Raw genomic sequence first — 20,448 nt, 5'->3', positions numbered from 1 at the left:
AATGTCTAGATGGTTTTCAAACACAGCTGTGGTTGCTCTTTTGGCTAGCTAGCTATTCTAGTTTTTGCTTATTTGAGTATTTTTTGTATGATTTTTCTTCTGAAAACAGATCAAACAAGAACTTATTCAACAGCTTGAAAAGGAGTGGCAGTCTAAGCTGGATCAAACCATAAAGGTCCTGAAAAAGAAGACCTCAGATTGTTGCAGCCAAACTGACCAAGTTACCGCCATGGATGTTATTTCCAAAAAAGAGATGGCAGTCATGCTAGAAGAACAAACGCGGAAGATCCGGCAAGATTTAGAACAAGAGAAGGAGACAGCTATCAATGGGGGCTTGAAAAAACTTGAGGTTGAATTAGAACTCAAATACTGTGAAAATATTGCCAAACAGGTAATATTAATGCTTTATTATTGTAAAATTATTGGAACTGCCTATTAATGAAAACCTGTAAAATGGTACCATTGAACTTGTTTGTAAATTTATATATATATTTTTTTTTAAGATTTTATTTTTTTTGACACAGATAGAGAGAACACAAGCAGGGGAAGCTACAGGCAGGCAGAGGTAGAGGGAGAAGCAGACTCCCCGCCAAACCAGGAACCCGACTTAGGGCTCGATTCCAGGACCCTGGGATCATGACCGAAAGCAACCGCTTAACAGACTGAGACTCCCAGGCGCCCTCATAACTTTATATTTTAAAAAATTTTGTGCATTCTAGGGTAGAGAACCTCTTATGTTGTCACTAAAATTTTCTTCATTATATTTCTGTCACAAAGCTTTTATTCCCTTGGTTTTTCTGTGTATTCTTTAAGTTTTCAGAATATTTGCTCCTTTTTCAATCTAGCATTAGGATGATCAAGGTTAAAGGTGGTTTTACAGCTGAATGAAGCACAATTTCACTATGTATCTTTCATATCTAACTTTACAGAAAATACTCCACTGAAGTAGTTATAGAAAAACAAACTTAAAGCAAGTAAGATATTTAACAGTATTTACATTGAGACTTGCAGGGTTGAATCTGCAGGCATGTCCCTCAAATGGGACATTGTCTGTCAATCCCATATCCTGCCAGAAAGCGGTGCCATTGCCTCCCCTTGGACCAAACACTCAGAAAACTAGCTCCCATTTAACTGGGTCATGTTACTTGGTTTCCAGAAGTGTCATACTGAGAAAAGTATAGCTCTGTATAAATGGAATAAAGAGTTAATATTTTTTTATCTATTATTATAGTGATTCCTGAATTTTTTGGTTTCAGGATGCCTTTACACCTTTAAAAAATGTAAGACCCTAAAGAGCTTTTCTGTGTGTGTGTGTTATACCTATTTACTGTATTGGAAAATAACTTTGAGAAATTTTTAAAAAAGAATACTGAAGCACGCTTGCCATTGTCTGTCAGAGCAGTGAGATGCCATATAGCATGTAGCCTCTGGAGCATTGTGTTATCCACACATGAAGGAGTGGCAGTGAAAAAAGAAAAGGTCTAAATATTATTTTGAAAATAGTCTTGACCTCACAGAGCACCTGACAGGGTATTTAGTCCCTCAGAGGTTCCTGGACTTTAACATAACATTCTTTAGTTTGTATTTACTATTTTAGACCTATCACTTACTATAAACTCTTAAAATAATACCTGAAGTAATATTTTAAAAAAGTATATTCCACTTTTGACAAAAACTTGGCATTCTGCCTCTTTGTTAAATTGTTCTGTGTGATTTTAGAGGGAATCCTTATCGGATGGAAACATATGCAAATATATATAATGGTATCAAGGGTATCTTCTGTCAGTTAAATAATTTCCTGAAATGTTTAAGGTTTGAACAGAGTTAAGAAAATGTTCTACAGACAAAGAGATATGTTTAAGGATACTGCTCTGGTGTATATCTAATCACAGATCTTGTGAAGAAAAATAACATGATGTAGTAGAAAGGAAGTATTCATAATAACTTTTTAAGGAATATAAATTTCTATAGGAGCTTTATCTTTTCCCCATATTTTTAACTCCCTGGAATTTACCTGTAAATATATTTAGCATTTTGCAAAAACAGTTCAGCCCCTTATGTCAACTTGGTTTCTGTATGTTTGTATGGATGTAGGTATATATGTGTCTATGTATTTCAAAATAAGGAAAGAGTACTTAATAAATTATCTTGTGGTAACCTGTGACAGATTTACAACCATGTAGCCCTCATAATTCATCAGGTCTTACATTTTTGCCTGAATCGATGTATCACCTTCATTCTTTAGTTGCAAACTCACAATAGACAGGAAAACTTGCTCTGGGACAAAGCTATAAACAATATTGGTGTGTGCTGGCATGTGTTAATGTGTTTATATGTAAGGCATGAGGACTGTGGATACGGTTGGTGTGCTACTAGACATCAACTGACGTCAAGTAGCATTCCTGCATGTCTTCTCCTTTTCTCAAGAGAAATAGGAGTATTTTGGAAATGGCATTGGTACTTTGTATGAAGCTTTCCAATAGTAGTATTGACTGTCGAACATTTATAGATTCTTGCTTGTTGTGGTGGCATTCGCATGAGACAGTGTGGGAAGTTTTGAACAGAAGGATGAGAATCTACTGTTGGGGGTAAGGTGGAGTACTAGAAGTCACTGTAACTAATGTAGTGCGGTACAATGTGAAATACACATGAGGGAAATTGGAAGGGAGAGACTACGGACTCTGAAAAACAACCTGAGGGTTTTGAAGGGGCGGGGGCTGGGAGGTTGGGGGAACCAGGTGTGGGTATTAGGGAGGGCATGGATTTCCTGGAGCACTGGGTGTGGTGCAAAAACAATGAATACTGTTATGCTGAAAAGAAATAAAAAATTAAAAAAAGAAAAAAAGAAAAATACACATGAAATTGTAGTAGCTATTTGCAAATGGGCTCTTTCTGAAGGTTAATACCTCACTTTACCTCTTTCTCTCGCAATATCCAATTGCAGGTGGAAACAGCTGTACAAAATGCTCGTCATCGATGGCTGGAAGAAATGCCTGACCTTGCAGAGTATAAAGCACGTGTCAGAGCAGAACAGAAGAAGTGGGAAGAACAACAAGACATCACTGTGGCCAGACGGGTAAGCGCTCTCCTTGAAAGATGCTTCACAACGGCCTCTCTCCTGACCTCCCAGCTTCGTCCCGGGAATTTGTATCTACTCAGATGGTTATGGAAGGATTAAGTACAACATTCATGTTGAACATTAGCTCAGAGCCTGGCTGATGATGTCTGTTATCATCATCAAGACATTGTGGGAGAAAGAATATATTTTAGGGTCCTAAAACTCCCATAGTCAGGAAGGTAACCTTAACTGTGAAACTGAATTCCATTTATCTTGCCCTATCTTTAGGAGAAATTTGGAGCAGGTGTTTATCTGTTTATTAATAGTTGTGCAGTATCCTTTCACATGGTTTGTTCTCTGCGCTCGCTCAGTAGTCTTATAATCTTGGAAAATAGCCGGGCGCCTGGGTGGCTCAGTGGGTTAAGCCGCTGCCTTCGGCTCAGGTCATGATCTCAGGGTCCTGGGATCGAGTCCCGCATCGGGCTCTCTGCTCAGCGGGGAGCCTGCTTCCCTCTCTCTCTCTGCCTGCCTCTCTGTCTACTGTGATCTCTCTCTGTCAAATAAATAAATAAAATCTTTAAAAAAAAAAAAAAAAAAAAAATCTTGGAAAATAGCCAACACTCCTTCCCGGATATGTCATGTTTGACCAGAAACAAAATCATTTTGCATTCTCCCAATTTATTAGAGTAAACCAATTCTAATCAAAATACCAATAAACTGAACATGGTTTTGAATTTTGACATAATAATACTAAAATTTACTTGGAAAGGACTAGAAATTTTTTAAATGTTCTGGAAAAGAAATAGTAGTCCAGCCCTAACACATAATAGAATATGTTGGAAAACGACAATTCAGTGTTGAGTCACAAAAAGAGAATTCTTTTTCATTCTGTATTATACATACTTCAGAGATAGGACCAACTATGAATAAAAGCTTAATTGTTTCAAAACAAGGGGATAAGGAATTATTCCATAATAAATACTCTTATGATAGCCAGAGAGCAATTTGGAAAAATTAAGGTTACCCAAGCATGCATCACAATAAAGTCTAAATTGGTTAAGAAGTTAAACATTTTTAGGGCAACCCTCTCAGGTCTTTCTCCGGGGGCTTTGTACTATCAGTCAATAAACTTTACTATCAATAGGTTTTGCTTTACTGCCCTCCCAAAAAAAAAAAAAAAAAAAAGTTAACCATTTTTAAATAAGCACATAGGGGAAAAAAATGGAGTATTTTAGATCTGTACCATAATAACTCAATTTTGGGACAACAGACATAGTAGCAAAGATAGATAAAGTAAGTGGATAAAATAGGTACAAACATTTAAAACATTTTTGCTTTTGTAATTTAAAAAAGTGACAGGATAATGAAAAGGAAAATGAATGAATTAAACATGGGAAATGATGGGGCACCTGGGTGGCTCAGTCATTTGAGTGTCTGCCTTTGGCTCAGGTCATGATCTGAGAATCCTGGAATCAGGACCCCACATTGGGCTCCCCGCTCAGCAGGAAGTCTGCTACTCCCTCTCCCTCGGCCTGCCACTCTGTCTGCTTGTGCTCGCGTGTGCTCTCTCTCTCTCTCGCTCTGTCAAATAAATAAATAAATAAATAATCTTAAACATGAGAAATGTTAATACTAATACATGATAAAAACAATACAAATTTATGAGAAAAACAAGAATCTGTGGATAAGTACAGCAGAAAATGGACATACAGTCTAAATGAGAAGTCCAAATAACAAACTTAGGGTACTATTTTATGCCACATGTGTAAATTCTCTCTTCTTAATTATAATACAAAAAAACATAATACATTGCAGTGTTAAGTACATACTGTTCTCCCAATATTACAACCATTTTGGAAAATAATATGTACAACAGACATTGTAAATTATTCATATGTCATATTTATAATCTTAATCCACAGATTACTTAGGGAAATAATTCATGAAAAAACTATTTTAACATTCTTTTTAAGTTATGTGATAGTACACACTGGTGCTCATTGCATTATTCTCTATACTTTTTAGTAAGCTGACATATTTCAAAAGGAAATTTAAGAGGAAGAGAAAAGGGAAATAATGTGATGATGTACCTGTGTTTCAGAGCTCTAAAGTCAAGAATTATAAAGTTGGGTAGAATACAGAAAATAAAGTAGTCAAGAGATCTTTCCTTAAGAACCAGAAGACCTGAATATATGTGAATGCAGACATGCAGAAATCAGAGCACAGTGTGTTAATTCTCAAACTTTAGCTGGCATGAGATCCCCCTGGAGGGTTTGTTAAAGCAGATTCCTGGGCTTTTTTCCTAGAGAATCTGAAATGGTGGGCCTACAGAGAATCCTCAGAATTTGTGTGTCTAACAGACTCCTAGGTGATGTGACACTGCAAGTTTTTAGAGCCACTCGGGTGTGAGTAGCACTATTCTAAATAATTATTGAGCCCCAAAACATAATGTTAACCTCTTGTGGAGTCTTCCTCCAAACCAAAGAAGGTGAGCAAGGGCCAGTTTCATAGCACTGGCTGGAGGGTTCTTATAAGGTTAGAGTGATCCTTCAACATCTGTAAAAATTTAAAGCCAGTTTGTCCAGAGTCCAACTTTGACCAGAGTCAAGGTGGTTCAGTGGTTCCTAAACTTTAGCTGCACATTAGAAAAACTTGGAACAAAGCATCGTGAAGGCCCACGGCGGGTGTTGATGCAATGTGATTTCTGCCTGAATATCAAAGTGAAGAGGATCTTTTAAAAAATACTGTTGCCAGGCTCCCATCCCCCAGGCTAAATGTTTTAATGGTACAGGGTGTGGCCTGGGTATTAGGATTTTTAAAGGCTTCTCAGGTGATGTAATGTGCAGCAACTATCAGGAAACCCCTGAGTTGCTTAATGCTGTCAAATTTGCTTTGCACCACTTCATGTGAGAGGATACACACTTTTGATGAGGTCAGCGGGTCATCCAAATTCTGTAGGATCTTCCACCTCCACCAAGTCACCTGGTAATGATTTTTAGGTATCCACGGTGACAAGCCTGTTTTCCCTAACAGCAGTCTTTAAACATGTTTCACATCACTACTGAATTATCCTGCTGGTAGCAAGAGAATTTTGCTGTGCATTCTTTTGTAAAGCTCATCTTAGATGGTGGGTTCCCTTAGAAAATTTAAAATACAATTCAAAAATTTTGTTTTATGTGAAACTATTCAGGAATACATCGTTGAATAAAGGTGTATAACATGTTTAAGAATTTTTTAGTTGAAGATGTTTGCTAAGATTATATAATACCTGAAAATTTAGGAAATAACCCTATTTCAACAGCCAGAGCATACATATAGATGGTATTGATTACTAGCAGTCACCACTGTCCAGGCCAGCTTTTGGAGATGCTTGCTTTAACACATATGCTTTTGACATTTTTGAATTTATAAAAGAGACTCAAGGTCATTATCTGATCTGCACCTTATGTAGAAGAAGACACTAAGTACAACAGAGATTAAGTGACTTTTCTAAGGCCATGCAGCCAAAAGTAAGAACGACATAACATTTATTGAGTCCTTATCTGCTAGGCTCTAGACTAAAGGCTTTAAATAGATTTTTTTTTTCTTTTGTCATTTGTTCCTAACAAAATTCTATCAAGTAAGCATTATAATTGTCCCCATTTTATAGTTGAGGACACTAAGGCTCAAAGAAATTGAGGATTGGGCCCTTGATCCCACAGCTGGTCAGTTAAGCACCAGAGCCTGCCCTGTTAAGCACTGTGCGAGGCAGCTCTCAGCAGCCAGAGGTGGGGTTAGAGCCAGGCTTCAGTTTTTTGGTTCCCTAGGACTTCTTGGTTATATACTACTACTGTCTGTGATCTGCTAGTCTTCTTACCCTGTCAGAAAATTAGATTAATGAGTAAAATGACTTTTTCTGTTTGGTATTGTCATTTAATGAACTCTGCTAACCACTGTGCTTCCATTAAAATATAGTTATATTTGTCTGCAAGTTATACAGGTATGTGTTATAGATTTCTTTATGAGGCTGCTTTTGCTTTATGTAAGAAGATATTTCATTTGCCATGGGCGTAGGTAAAATTTGAGGCTATATCTGTGTAAGACTAATAGGAATTTTTTTCAAAAGTTAATTTTGGGTAATTGTATAATTACATATATTTGGGGTCAGTTTAAATTTCTAGTTCTCCTTCAAGAAACTGGTGTTTTTAAGATAGCATAAGACCTAAAATATTAGGTCATTTAAAATGAAGGGGGGGCACCTAGGTGGCTCAGTCGCTTAAGCATCTGCCTTGGGCTTGGGTCATGATCCTGGGTCCTGGGATTGAGCCCCACATTGGGCTCCCTGATGGGTGGGGAGTCTGCTTCTGCTTCTCCCTCTCTTCCTCCCCCTGCTCATTCTCTCTCAAATTAATAAATGAAGTCTTTAAAAAAAAAATAAGGAAAGGATCTTTGGTTATAGTATATAGGTATACTTTAGGAACAATGTCTTATCCCAAATAGTTACTTTAATTTTTTAATTAATGAGGAGATCACAAAGAATTTTAAATGTGCATTGTTATGTCTTTTAGATATCATATGCTATTTCTGAAGCTAAAGAGAAATGGAAAAACGAGCTTGAAAATATGAAAAAAAGTAGAATACCTGGAAAAGAATTGGAAGAGAAGATTCATTCTCTCCAGAGAGAGCTTGAGTTAAAGAACGAGGAAGTCCCTGTGGTTGTCAGGGCTGAGCTGGCGAAGGCCCGGAGTGAATGGAACAAAGAAAAGCAAGAAGAAATCCACAGAATTCAAGAACAAAACGAACAAGATTACCGGCAATTTTTAGATGATCATCGAAATAAAATTAATGAGGTTCTTGCAGCAGCCAAAGAAGACTTTGTGAAACAGAAAACTGAACTACTTCTTCAGAAGGAGACAGAATTGCAAACATGTCTAGACCAGAGTCGTAGGGAATGGGCAACGCAGGAAGCCAGGAGGATCCAACTGGAAATCTCTCAGTATGAGGAAGACATCCTCACTGTACTTGAATTTCTCCTGAAGGACACACAAAAGGAACATGTCAGTGATTCAGAGAACAAGCAACTCTTGGAACTCATGTCAACTTGTTCTTCAAAATGGGTGTCTGTCCAATATTTTGAAAAGCTAAAGGCCTGCATACAGAAAGCTTTTCGAGATCTCCTCTCCCTAGCTATAGAAAATGCCAACTCCGAGTGGGAAAAGGTATGTTCCTGATAAATGAAAAGCACTATTAATAAATATCAGAGATGATTGTAGAAGTCGAATATGGTCTTTTTTCCTTTCTTCGTTTTACAGTTTAGTAGACAAAACTTGAGTTTTTAGCAGTGGCTTAACAACTTTTTGTAGTGAATCCAGAGGATTTCATTTCTTTTTGCCAAAAAGCTTTGCTTCTTCATGGTGCCACAAATAGGAGGCAGAGCTTTTAGGCTGTAGACCTCTTTTTCCTAAAAAATATATGCTGTTCTTTGTAAGGGCCTGAGCTTTGAGAAACTGAATTAACTCTCATTCCTATTTTTGTTTCTTGGGCATGACCACTTCAAGAAATATGCATCATATTAAACTAGGGTTTCTTAAGAGCTTCTAAAGAATTTGGAAGCCTATTTCTTGCCCTCAAGGAATTTATGTCACAAAGGCAAAAAAATGCCAACCAAGTACAAAAAATGTTGTAGAACAAGCAGTTAGAAGTATGGCTCACTCATACAAAACTCTGAAGCCCAGTTTTGTTGCTCTATTATATCTGTGCATGTAGAATGAGTTAGTGGTATTCTTTTAGTTGTCTAAGTAGTCTCTGATACCAGCTTTTAGTTTTGGTGAAAGATCTGATGATTAAAGAAAGGAGATAGGCATGAAAAGTCTAGAATGATATGTAGCCAATTTCAACATTTGGAATTAGAGGTAGAAAAAAATGCCAATATTACAAGTTTTGAGAACAGACAGAAGAGTTAAGTTTCATTAAGATACCATGATTAATGATTTTCAAGGCAGGATTGAACATTTGATAGTAATACTTACTGGAGAGTTACAAGCTGGGAAAAAAATCTGAGTTCCAGTCCTGCACTTGAGGATAACTACTCTGTTACCTGCGTAACTGGTAACTGCCAGTGTATCTACCTGTGTAACTACCTGCGTAACTGCTTATCTAAAAAGAAAGTATAAATCTCTGGCCTAATTCCTTGGGTTTTGTAGGGTATGAATGACACGGCTTGGCCTTTCTGCCTCCTGTGTTTGAGGTAGTACAGAATTTTATACCCAAAAGTTACCTGAAAGATCAGTTCACCCCATCCCAGTTCACTCCAGTTGATACTATTATTCTGATTTCACAGAGATGTGAAAGCAACTAGTTAAGAGTTGTTTTCAATGTAAAAAGATCACTTCCCATGAATAATGCTTGTAATACTTAATTGAAAATTTTGGAAAAATAACTAAGAATTACTTAGAGCTAGTGTTAAGGATGAGTAGAGATGGGAAAATCGTGTTACATGCTTTCTAGTTTACTTTCCTGAAAAGGCAATCTCTGCTACCAAGATCAAGAAAATATAACACCTTTCTTCTATCAATATTCACTCAATTCTGGGGTCTCTGTATAGGGTTTCTGATTGTGCTAGCAGTGTTAAGATCATCTGGATGACTTAATGTTGCTCGCATGCCTGTGGAGACAGAATCACATAATTTGGTTAAGAACTTAGACTTTTGTGGCTTTTGTTGGGTGGAATCAGATTCTATTCCTGAAAAAAGGGTGGCTTTGAAATGCCTTCTCTGGCATTTGTCATAGAAGAATACTTGATTGTCTGCTGTTCGAGATCTATCCCAGCTCAGGACCTTGAGGTAAAGCAATGATTGTAACCAGTGATTTTAAGTTTGCAATATAAGTGCTACTAATATGAAGAAATATGAATCATAGTTTATTAAGTTTGTCAGTTTTAGAACTGTTTGTGAAAATTAAACCAGGAAAAAATAATCAGTACATATAAAAACAAGTCCTTGTTAAAATAACCTAGATGATCAGAAGTTTTTTAAAATGGACAGGATGCAATCAGTTAAAAAATGAAGTTTCCAAGAAAATGAATGCCTTACTGGAATACATTAATACAATGGGCCATGATGGGGAAAAAAAAAAAACGCAAAAAGCAAAAATATCAATTGGAACAGAATTTTCAAACAAATTTAAGGATGCTTGTTCTGTCTTTCCTTACCACCAATGTCAAGTTAAAACTAAGACAAGAAAGTTGCTGCTTCTGCTTTTTTGGTCATCTTGGCTTTTCTCCAGTTTTGAGTAAAATCTGGAAACATTGGCTACCTTAGTGTTCAACTTTTATTACTCCTTTTGGCCTCAGCCTCATATCCCCTTGATTGCCTGGAGTTTGCATTTTCTATGTAACTGCTGACCTCTACTTCTGATGCACATTGTAAGTAGGTTTTCCAACAGCCAGTTAAATGGGTTTCTTAAAATCAAAACCAAGGCTTCTAGAATCAAGCTGATATGTCAGTTTTAAGTAATTAAACAAGGTGGCTTTTTCAAGATCACCTGTTCTGTTCCTTTGGGATTTAGTAGTCATCTAGAATCTGAAAACACTGCCTTAAAAGAATGTTTCACCATTAATGGTTTTAGTAGCTGTATTGCCATAACAGGGAATAGAACACCAAAAGTGTTCAATAAATGTTAGTGAAGAAATAGTTTTGTGCAAAATGTTCAGGTTAGCTTCAGTTTCTCTAACTTTGGAATTCAACAGAACTTCCTTATAAGTTGACAGTATATGTTAAAGTATTTAGAAATGTAACATACTATATAAATGTAACTTTAAATTTGTGGGAGACAAAAGTTTGATACAGTTTCTGAGTTTGACCTCTGCTGCAGTGAAAATATTCTAGACTTCTTCTTTTTTTTTTTTTAATATTCTAGATTTCTAAGAACAATTGTGATTTGACCACATAAACCATTAAAATATCTTAAATTCATATATATGTTTGCAAAGTGTATCTCCTATCTGTCTCATAGTTGGCCCACCAGACTTCTGTCAGATAATGTTCTAATTTGAAAATTATGGTCATAGTAGACTCGTTCATAGTAATGACAGTATTCCTGAAACACCCTAACAAAAATACTGGTGATGATTTAAGCAAGATTTTTTTCAGGCAGTGTTTTCTTTTTATGTTTTTAATATGAGCATTTTAAATAGAGAACTGTGTAAAGATTTTTACATGCATTAACTGTGAAGATACTCTCTTTCAGAGAAATACAGCCAAGATCTCTAAGGACCCTGCCACAGAGGTCACTGGCAGAGGAGACCCCAGAGTCCTGGCAGTCCTTCCTGCACCTACTTTTGGACGCTGTGCTCAGGCCTTGGCCTTGCAAAAAACAGAAGCAGAAGCTGGTAATGGGGATTTTATTCCTACTGGTCTTTGTTACATTCATACTCACAGTTGCAGAGGGTTGCTTTGAGGATAAAAGGAAGTCAAAGATGCATGCAGCTTTTATGAGCGAACAAGTGGGTAGGTAATATTACTCCTACCTAATCTGTGTCTTCTCCCTAGATTTCATTTTGCATTTAGGAGATGGGGATGCTTTAGACCCTCTTAATTCTATTTTTTCATGGTCTTCCTGCCATTCATAAGTAGTTCTTATTATAAGGAGAAGAATGAGAATTTTAATAGAACAGTCATGTTTTTATTCCCTGGCTTTATTGGGAAATCACGGGTTTCATATAAAAGAATTGCCAAACAACTGGGACCTTTTTGTTCACGTTACTGACGCTTATTTCAACCATTTTTTAATGGAAATCTTTCTGAAGAGGTGTTTCCTGATTGGTGAGTTTCTTGAGAGCAGGAACAGTGTTTTATCTTTTCCTCTCCAATACATGGCAGAGTGAATGTGTCCTTGAATATTTGGTAAATTAATAGCTTAATGTTTCCATAATGACGTACAGTTGTCATTATGAAAAAGAATTACTGGATTGTCCTGAAGCTCCTTGACATATTCAGACCTCGCTGAGGAATATTGATTGGGCTTATATTGCCTAATCACTGAGAATTCTCATCTAGAAACTGACATAGCCTTTATTAGCTCTAATCCTTTTCAAAATACAGATCTCTCACAGATTGCTTCTGCCCTCCACAAACACCTACCCACTCTTTCTGTTTGTTACCTGCTGTCTCTATTGCAACCTGGAAAAGAACTGTGATTTGCCAGAACAACTCATATGTACTAGGTTAATAACCTTAGTTTCCACCATTTCTAATTTAGTAAGTAATATTATCAGAATTTTAGAGAACCTCTGCCTTTCCTAAGAAGTAAGTTGACAGTTATTTTCCTGATCGTCCATAAGCCCTTTTTCCTAACTTCTAGATTCTGAGTAGTTGAGAATATCTTATTGTTCATTAGGTATATGGGAATACTACCTTAATTTGTATTGTTTCTTACTTTTCAGTGTCATTGTATATCTGTTGTTTTTATTTGGAATAACCAGAGAATTTTTTTTTTTTTTAAATTTATGAAATGGGGGGGTGCCTGGGTGGCTCAGTGGGTTAAGCCTCTGCCTTCGGCTCAGGTCATGATCTCAGGGTCCTGGGATCAAGCCCCGCATCGGGCTCTCTGCTCAGCAGAGAGCCTGCTTCCTCCCTCTCTCTCTGCCTGCCTCTCTGCCTGCTTCTGATCTCTGTCTGTCAAAATAATAAATAAAATCTTTAAAAAAAATTATGAAATGGCTAGCAACAAGTTTTACATATTATTTGGCTTTGAGAAGCCCTATCAATATGAAAGGAATTTGTTTTTACTTAAGACAAAACAAACAACAAAAAGATTTTTCTTTCTTTAGTCTTTTTTCCCTAAAACCAAACACATTAACCAATTCATTAGAAAAGACTAACTAATCCAAAATATATATTAAGTGCTATAGTCCTTTATAATATTACCACCAGAGAGTACCATTGTTAACCATTTGATTATAGTCTCCTAATATCTTATCATTTTTTAAAGTAAGTTAAATATTATGAAATATTTGATACATGCAAAGAAAATATGTGATAGACATGTAAGTTAGGAAGCCTACCAACCAGGAGCCCATTCTTTGACTTAAGAACTAGAGTGTCACCAGTACTGTTGAAGACCCCTCTCTGTGTTTGACCACAGTTCCATCCCTGTAACTTCCTTACAATCCAGGGTAACAAAATTCTGATTTTTAAAAATTATTCTCTTGCTTTTCTTTGTATTTTGACCAAATACGGGTATCCTGCAAAAGCTATTGTTTTGTCTTCTAACATTTTAAAAATGATTTAATATTCATTGTAGTCTTTGTAATGTGCTTTTTCCTACTTACTAGCAAGCTTCTGATATTTGTCTATGTTAATGCATATAGTTCTAGTTGCTGTGTACTAGTCCATTCCATGAATATACTATAATTAAATCTCTTGTCAGTGGGCATTTGTCTGGTTTCTAGTTTTACAACAGTATCTTAAATGAAAAATATAAATGCTGTATATGATACCAGTGTGATGCTTCATTAATTCTTTGATGCTCATGGACATAAGTGGCACCATTCAAAGGAAACTAAAGTCAGGAAAGAGCTAAGAATAATTTTGCTGAACCAATGATTTTACATTAAATTTTTGGGTATGGGCTTTTGATCCTATGCCAGTTTGTGTTCCTACTTTATTATATCAATTATGTTAATAGTAATAATCTACTTTTGTATCATTTTTGCATATAATTTAAATTTTGCAAATTCTGTATATTACTAATAGCAATAGCTGTTACATATTGTATGCTATTCTCTGCCAGGTACTATGCCACACAACTTTTATACATTTGTACCTCTTGAGAGTTTTAAATATTTTTTTCATTTGGACACAATTTTAAACTTACAGAAAAGTCACAAAAGTAAAAATAGTTACAAGTAGCACTCATCTATCCTTTACCTAGATACATTTGTTAATAACGTTGTATAAAATTTTATGTTTTTCTGTGCTTATGTGTATGTAAACATTTCATTTCCCTTCCTGAACCATTTGAGGATGTTATATTCATTGTGCCCTTTCACCCCTAAATACTTCAGTGTATATTTTCAAAAAATAGGAATTTCTTTCTTTTATACCTTAGTATAGTAAATTAAGCATTTGATAAATATTGTATCGACTTGTTTGGATTCTAATTTTGTCAACTGATGCAATAATGTCTTTCATTATTTTTCCCCCTGCAGAACAGGAATCTGTCCAGGGTCAGGTACTACCTTTAGATGTCGTCTTTCTTTAGTGTCCTTTAGTCTAGAATATTTCCACAGTCTCTTTTTGACTTTTATGACATTGACGTTTTTGAAAGACTTATTCCCCACTGCTCCACCCCCACCTCCGGCTTTTGGAAGAACTTTCCTCATTTTGAGTTTGTCTGATGTTTCTTCACAATTAGATTCAAGCTGTGTTTCCTTGCCTGGAACACTGCATGGGTGATGTCTTATCACATGCGGAGGTGCACAGTGTCCATTTGTCTTATTGGTGACATTCATTTGAATACCCGGTCACAGTATGGTCCATTTTCTTCAGTGGGTTCCTCCCACCTCACAACTAATAAGTAATCTGTGGGGAGACACTTCTAAGACCATGAAAATGTCCTTTTTATTAAATATTTCCCTTCTATTTAGCAATCATCGATGATGCTTGTCTGATTCAGTCTTCACTGTGGTGGTTGCCATATTACAATTTTTCTGGCTCTAGACTACCCTCCACTTTTACCAGTTGGCACTTGGAATGTTGCTATAATCGTGAATCCTCCTGTTAGTTTGTGTACTTACTTATTGGTCTTTTTGTCTATTTATCAATCTGTCCATCAGTCCATCTACCTACTTACCTATCAACTTCACCTGCTTACCTATCTATCTATCCATCTATCCCATTATGGGTAAGATTATTGGTATGGCTCATGAATTTTTTTTTTTAATATTTTATAATTCAGTAGTATACTTAGTGTTCAGATTGCCCCATATTCAGCTACTGGAGCCCTTTCAAACTGACTCCTTTTTCCTTGTGACGTTCCTGTATTTTTCAGGAATTTCTTTCTGGCATTCATCTTGTATATACCCCTGTCCCAGTACTGGAGCTAGGCCTTTCTTGAAGATTCGTGGTTCCTTTTAGTGAGGAATGGTGTTCAATACCAAAAGCTGAACATTATGTTTCATAGCAATTTTTAAAATAGATGGTATTATTTAATTTTACATGTTAAAAAACAAGGTCTCACATTACATAGTATGCTCTGAGCCACACTGCCAATAAATAGTATAAAGAAGATCTAAACCCAGGTCTCTCTCTCTTAAGCATTGCATTCTTTTCATTTGCTCTGTTGCCTTTCTTTAGTCATGTCCCCTGGTTTCCTTCCTTCTTTCGTTCCTTAGTTCCTTTATTCCTTCCCTTCTTTTTTAGTTCTTAGTCTAAACTGATATGAAAGTTTGCTGTCATTTAATTTTTGCAGATAAGAAAAAGATCCTTGAAATTAAAGATTCATGCTGTGGACACTGCTTCCAAGAACTTGAAAAGGCAAAGCAGGAATGTCAAGATCTGAAAAGAAAACTGGAGAAATGCTGTAGGCATCTTCAGCATTTAGAAAGGAAGCACAAAGCTGTAGTGGAAAAAATTGGAGGTTAGCATTTAAAGTAGCACTACTACCGGTATAAATCTCTTTGATCCTTGAAATGTTCAAATGTGACATTTTAGTTAATGTAGGCCCTGATTCTCTTTGAGGATTAATGTAAACTAATTTGGACCTTGTTTTTACTGACCAAATTATTATTCCTGAACTACAAAGAGGAAAACTGGAGCTCTAATTAAAAGGTCACATTCCTTTCTTCCTTTTTGGATTGAATAGATATTGAGTCCCCCAGTATGTGTCAGGCAGTGTTCTACGCCCTAGGAACACAGCAGTGAAGACATCTGATGGAATTCCAGTTCTGCTTTAGATGTACAAGACTCTTGTTTCCTTCCTTCAAGAAGCTTATCATCAAGAGAGGAGACCGAAAAACTGACTAATAAATAATTGCAGGGCCAAGTGCTCCTGGCGGTATGCTTGTGTAAACTTGGCAGAAAGGATGTGAGTGAACTCTTCCTCCTATTTGAGTTAAGGGGGGCTTGACTAGGCCTGGAAAGATGAAGGCGTTTGCCAATGAGCACAGCATTCTAGGCAGAGGGGAAAGATGTGTACAAAGATCTATGGGCCTGGTCTGACATCCTTCCAGTCCATTCTTCTCAGTGCTGTCAGGGAGATTGTCTGGAAGGGATAGCTTCTGGTATCTCCTCTTGCCCTTCTGCACCAGGGAGGCTACTGGGCTGCTTTACTAGTCACTTCTCTCCTGTGCTGTCCTGTGTGCATTTGAAGTAGTACTCAGACTGCTGAGTGGGGCAGGAATTGTACTGCTGGACCTTGCATACAGTGTTGTCACTCTATCCTACACCTTATCCTTTCATTCTCATTTGACCTAACTCTTCCTTATCCTTTAAGGTTCAGCTGAGAAAGATGCCTTATCTGCAGAGCCCTTCTTGATTTTCCCATTTAGGTTATTCGGGCTACTTCTGTGTGGCCCCATAGCACTCTGGGTTCCTACTCTCTTACCATTCTGAATTTAATATTTTTGGTTACTTGCCTGATACTCTTTCCAACTTATGCATTCCCTGAGAAAAAAGAATATGTTGTATCTTGTTCATCATTATAGTCATGATGCCCATTACATGCCAGGCGATAATAGACAATAAATGTTTGAATGAATGAGGATTGAATGCAAGGGTCGCAAATAATTGTGTGATCCAGAAAAAAACAGACAGATAGGTTCACTTTTTTTCTACATTTTAACTTGATTGCTTGCCTGGACACCAGTCACCTCCCTCCCTTTTCTGCTTCCAATCTTGCCCCTCCAAGCCATTCCCCATCAGGGAGCTCCAGTGACCTTTTAAAAAAGTAAATTGGATCATGACACTCTCTTGTTTAAAGTCCTGTGGCTTAGCTGGCCCTCAGTAGGAAATACACACACTTTATTTAACATCATCTAAGAAGCCTTTCATGATTCGGCGTCTGCCAGGGCCTTCGCCTTGTCTTGCCCCATCCCATTTATTCTCTCATTGGGCCAGAGCATGGATTTCCGTCTCTTTTCTCTTATTGTCTGTTTTCATCTCCACTTACCAAAACATGTCTTCCCATCCTGATCGTATTGCCTGGCTAACTCCTACTTCTTCCTCCCCAGTGCATGGCTTCCTCAGGGAGGCTTTCCTGACCACCCCCGACTTGGTTAGCTTCTTGTCTTAGACATTACCTGCAGCTCCAATGATTTTTCTAACATTATATCATGCTTGTAATTAATTTGTATCTGTATTGTCCTTTGGAATGTGGCCTTGATGATGACAACAAGGATCAAGTCCTGGCCTGGCACTTAGTGCACTTGGGAAATAATGTTGGCTTAGAGGAGCCACCTGCTTCACTCCTCCACCCCGACTTACCAAGTCTGTTAGAGACAGATAATCCTTATTGTAAGACAAGACAGGATTTTAAGAACTTTGAGATAAAAATTTTAACAACTGTAATTCCCATGATGTTGGCTTAGCTCTTTGGTAGAGGCCAGAAGAGTAAATGAGTTATTTGTAGCTCTTGAAGAATTTGATGGAAATCAAGAATATGTGTTTTACATAATAAAATGACAAAGGCAGCTGGATAAGAGTGTTATTTGTAAATAGTATGTAGCACCATACATTGTGATCATAGTTATTCTGCACAGTGCTTTTTGAGGCTGTCTTATGTAATCCATAGACTTAGAAATAATCCAAGAAGTTGGTACTTAGCTCAAAACAATGGGCTGATAAAATGGGTCAGGGTCAGAATTAAGTCATCTGATAGTTTCATTTCAGTGTTTGTCTTAATGTACATCCCTTAGTTGATAATATTTTCACTATTATGGTTGCTCTTTTCTTAAATTCTGTTTTCTTCTCGTAGCATTTATTGAAAAGTGGTAGAGTAAGAGTGAGTGATTTAAAAATATACAAATTATATCAATCACTAGGAGGAGTAGAATGGTTCATTACCCAACTTATAGGGTGTGTTGAGAGGGTGGCATGGTAGGAAACATGGTGTGTACTGTTCATATTTATTAAACACTGGTATTGCCAAACTTTGTTTAAGGTACTGTGCACTTAGGATTTTATTTCTATTATCTTAAAGGTAAATGATACTACTTCCATTTAACATATGAAAAAACTCAGTTTCAGAAAGCATAAGTGATTTGCCTAAGTTGATTTAACTGGTAAAGAAGCATAGCTAAGATTTAAACCCATGTCTCACTCTGAAATTCATGCTTTATCCTCCATTCTATATGAACTCCACTGGTCTCCTGATCCTCTTTTTAGAAGTTCAAAGAATTGAAAATCTTACATTAATTGTGAAAGTGGTATCTACTTAATATTACTTTTCTTTTTATTTTGTATAGCAGTGCTTGTTCAATGATTGTATATATATGTATACATATATACATATATGTATATGTATATATATGAGCATAGATCCAGGAGCAACATGAAAGTAGAAGACCCAGTATGTTTCAACAGAGCTTCAGTCTAGCTAGGAAACAAAATAGATGTATATCAAACAGTTGGAGACCTATTCCAGGGCAGTATGTAACCCAGAGCAAGATGTGGATATAACACAGATTTTAAGTGCTAAGAAACTGAAACAGGAACTGGTCAGATGAGGACTTAATCAGGAAATGAATGACACAGGGTGCAACTGCCAGTTCCACAATCTCCTCTATAAACATTTGCACTGGGAATTTCAGGGAGAGGAAGACTGAGGGGAAAAAAGATTGACCAACATACCATTAATTTTCTTTTTTTAGAAGAGAATAGCAAAGTTGTTGAAGAATTACTAGAAGAAAACAATGACATGAAGAGTAAATTGGATGAACTTAAAACACTTCATAAAACACCACCAAGGTAGACTTTTACTATTTTATTTTATTTTTATTTATTTATTTATTTTTTAAGATTTTATTTATTTGTGAGAGACAGAGGCAGGCAGAGGGAGAAGCAGGCTCCCTGCTGAGCAAGGAGCCCAATAAGGGACTTGATCCCAGGACCCTGGGATCAGGAGCCGAAGGCAGATGCCTAACCAACTGAGCCACCCAGGTGCCCCTTATTTTTATTTTTGAATTTATTTTGTTTATTTTTTTGAGAGAGAGAGAAGAACATTTGTGAGCGGGGAGAGGAGGAGGGAGAGAGAATTTTAAGCAGGCTCCACACCCAGCACAGAGCCCCACTCAGGGCCTGACGTCACAACCCCGAGATCATGACCTGAGCCAAAATCAAGAGTTTAGTTGTTAACCTACTGAGCCACCCAGGTGCCCAACTTTTACTATTTTAAAGAAACTTTATTTCTAAGTATTTTTTAACTTTATAATACCGTTTATATCAATAATACTCATACCAAGAGTATAAAACTTGTTATTGTTACATGACAAGAAGTATTAAAAAAAAAAAAACCTTCCAAAACCTTATTTCTAGTAGGTACCCTCTGTTAACCTCTTGTTTTATCATTTAAGCCCCTTTATACTCATATGTGCATGTTTTTAAAACTGAGATTGTCATGTAAGCTATTTTGTAAGCTTTTATTAATATAATTGGTATAAGATAAACATTCCCATATCATTAAATATTCTCCTATAATGTGCTTTTTAGTAGCTGCATATATTTTCATTGTGTGGATTTATCATTTATTTAAGTAACCCTAACATTTGTTTCTATTTTTCTTCTATTTTAAATAACAATATAATAAAGATCCTGATAATATAATTTTTTTAGCACATCTCAGTGAGATATTATTAGAATATATAGATAGCTAGATATTTTTACTTAATCTCTGTTTGCAATATTTTGTTCCATTGTTAGGTCGTTGTCAGAAGGGGCCATTGAAAATGCTTGCCTGCTGTGCAGTGGGAGGGCCTTGGAAGAACTTCGTGGACAGTACATTAAAGCTGTAAAAAAAATTAAGCGTAAGTCCTTGAGGAGAGTCCCAGGATTTTAAGGTGGTTTGAGCCTTTTTTATTACTAGCACTAGTAATTTGGGGTAATTTTCCAAACTATCTTGTTCTGAGATCTTATCTACTTTTAAGAAGAAATTAGTGCCACTAAATTATGCAGCAGTGCATCATTTTGGCTAATATCTTTTGGAAGTGACAGGAGGGTAGAGTTATTTTTTGTTGTTAATTTTCTTGTTTCTTTTTTGGGTACTAATGTTAAACTAAAAATTTCAGAATCTTAAAACTTAAATAATTAAAACAAAATCTGATATGAGTTTTAAATTAGCAAGTATTACTTTCTACCATAAGCTTTTCTTTTCTTTTCTTTTAATATTTTACTTATTTGCCAGAGAAAGAGAGAGAG

General features: G+C 36.4%; 1 protein-coding gene across 1 annotated transcript in view; it reads left to right on the top strand.

The window, feature by feature from the left end:
• CEP152 (centrosomal protein 152) overlaps positions 1 to 20,448 on the top strand; it is a 98,529-nt gene that overhangs the window by 62,495 nt on the left and 15,586 nt on the right. Inside the window, exons 18-24 of the mRNA XM_080808327.1 lie at positions 110 to 391; positions 2,945 to 3,076; positions 7,606 to 8,256; positions 11,285 to 11,426; positions 15,509 to 15,676; positions 18,906 to 19,002; positions 19,954 to 20,057. Coding sequence (XP_080664453.1) covers positions 110 to 391; positions 2,945 to 3,076; positions 7,606 to 8,256; positions 11,285 to 11,426; positions 15,509 to 15,676; positions 18,906 to 19,002; positions 19,954 to 20,057 — 1,576 coding nt within the window. The remainder of the gene's footprint in view (positions 1 to 109; positions 392 to 2,944; positions 3,077 to 7,605; positions 8,257 to 11,284; positions 11,427 to 15,508; positions 15,677 to 18,905; positions 19,003 to 19,953; positions 20,058 to 20,448) is intronic.

Source organism: Martes martes (genome assembly GCF_963455335.1).
Source record: "Martes martes genome assembly, chromosome: 7".
Taxonomy (NCBI): Eukaryota; Metazoa; Chordata; class Mammalia; order Carnivora; family Mustelidae; genus Martes; species Martes martes.
The sequence above is the reverse complement of the archived record's forward strand: the minus strand, read 5'-3'. Positions and strand labels throughout refer to the sequence as shown.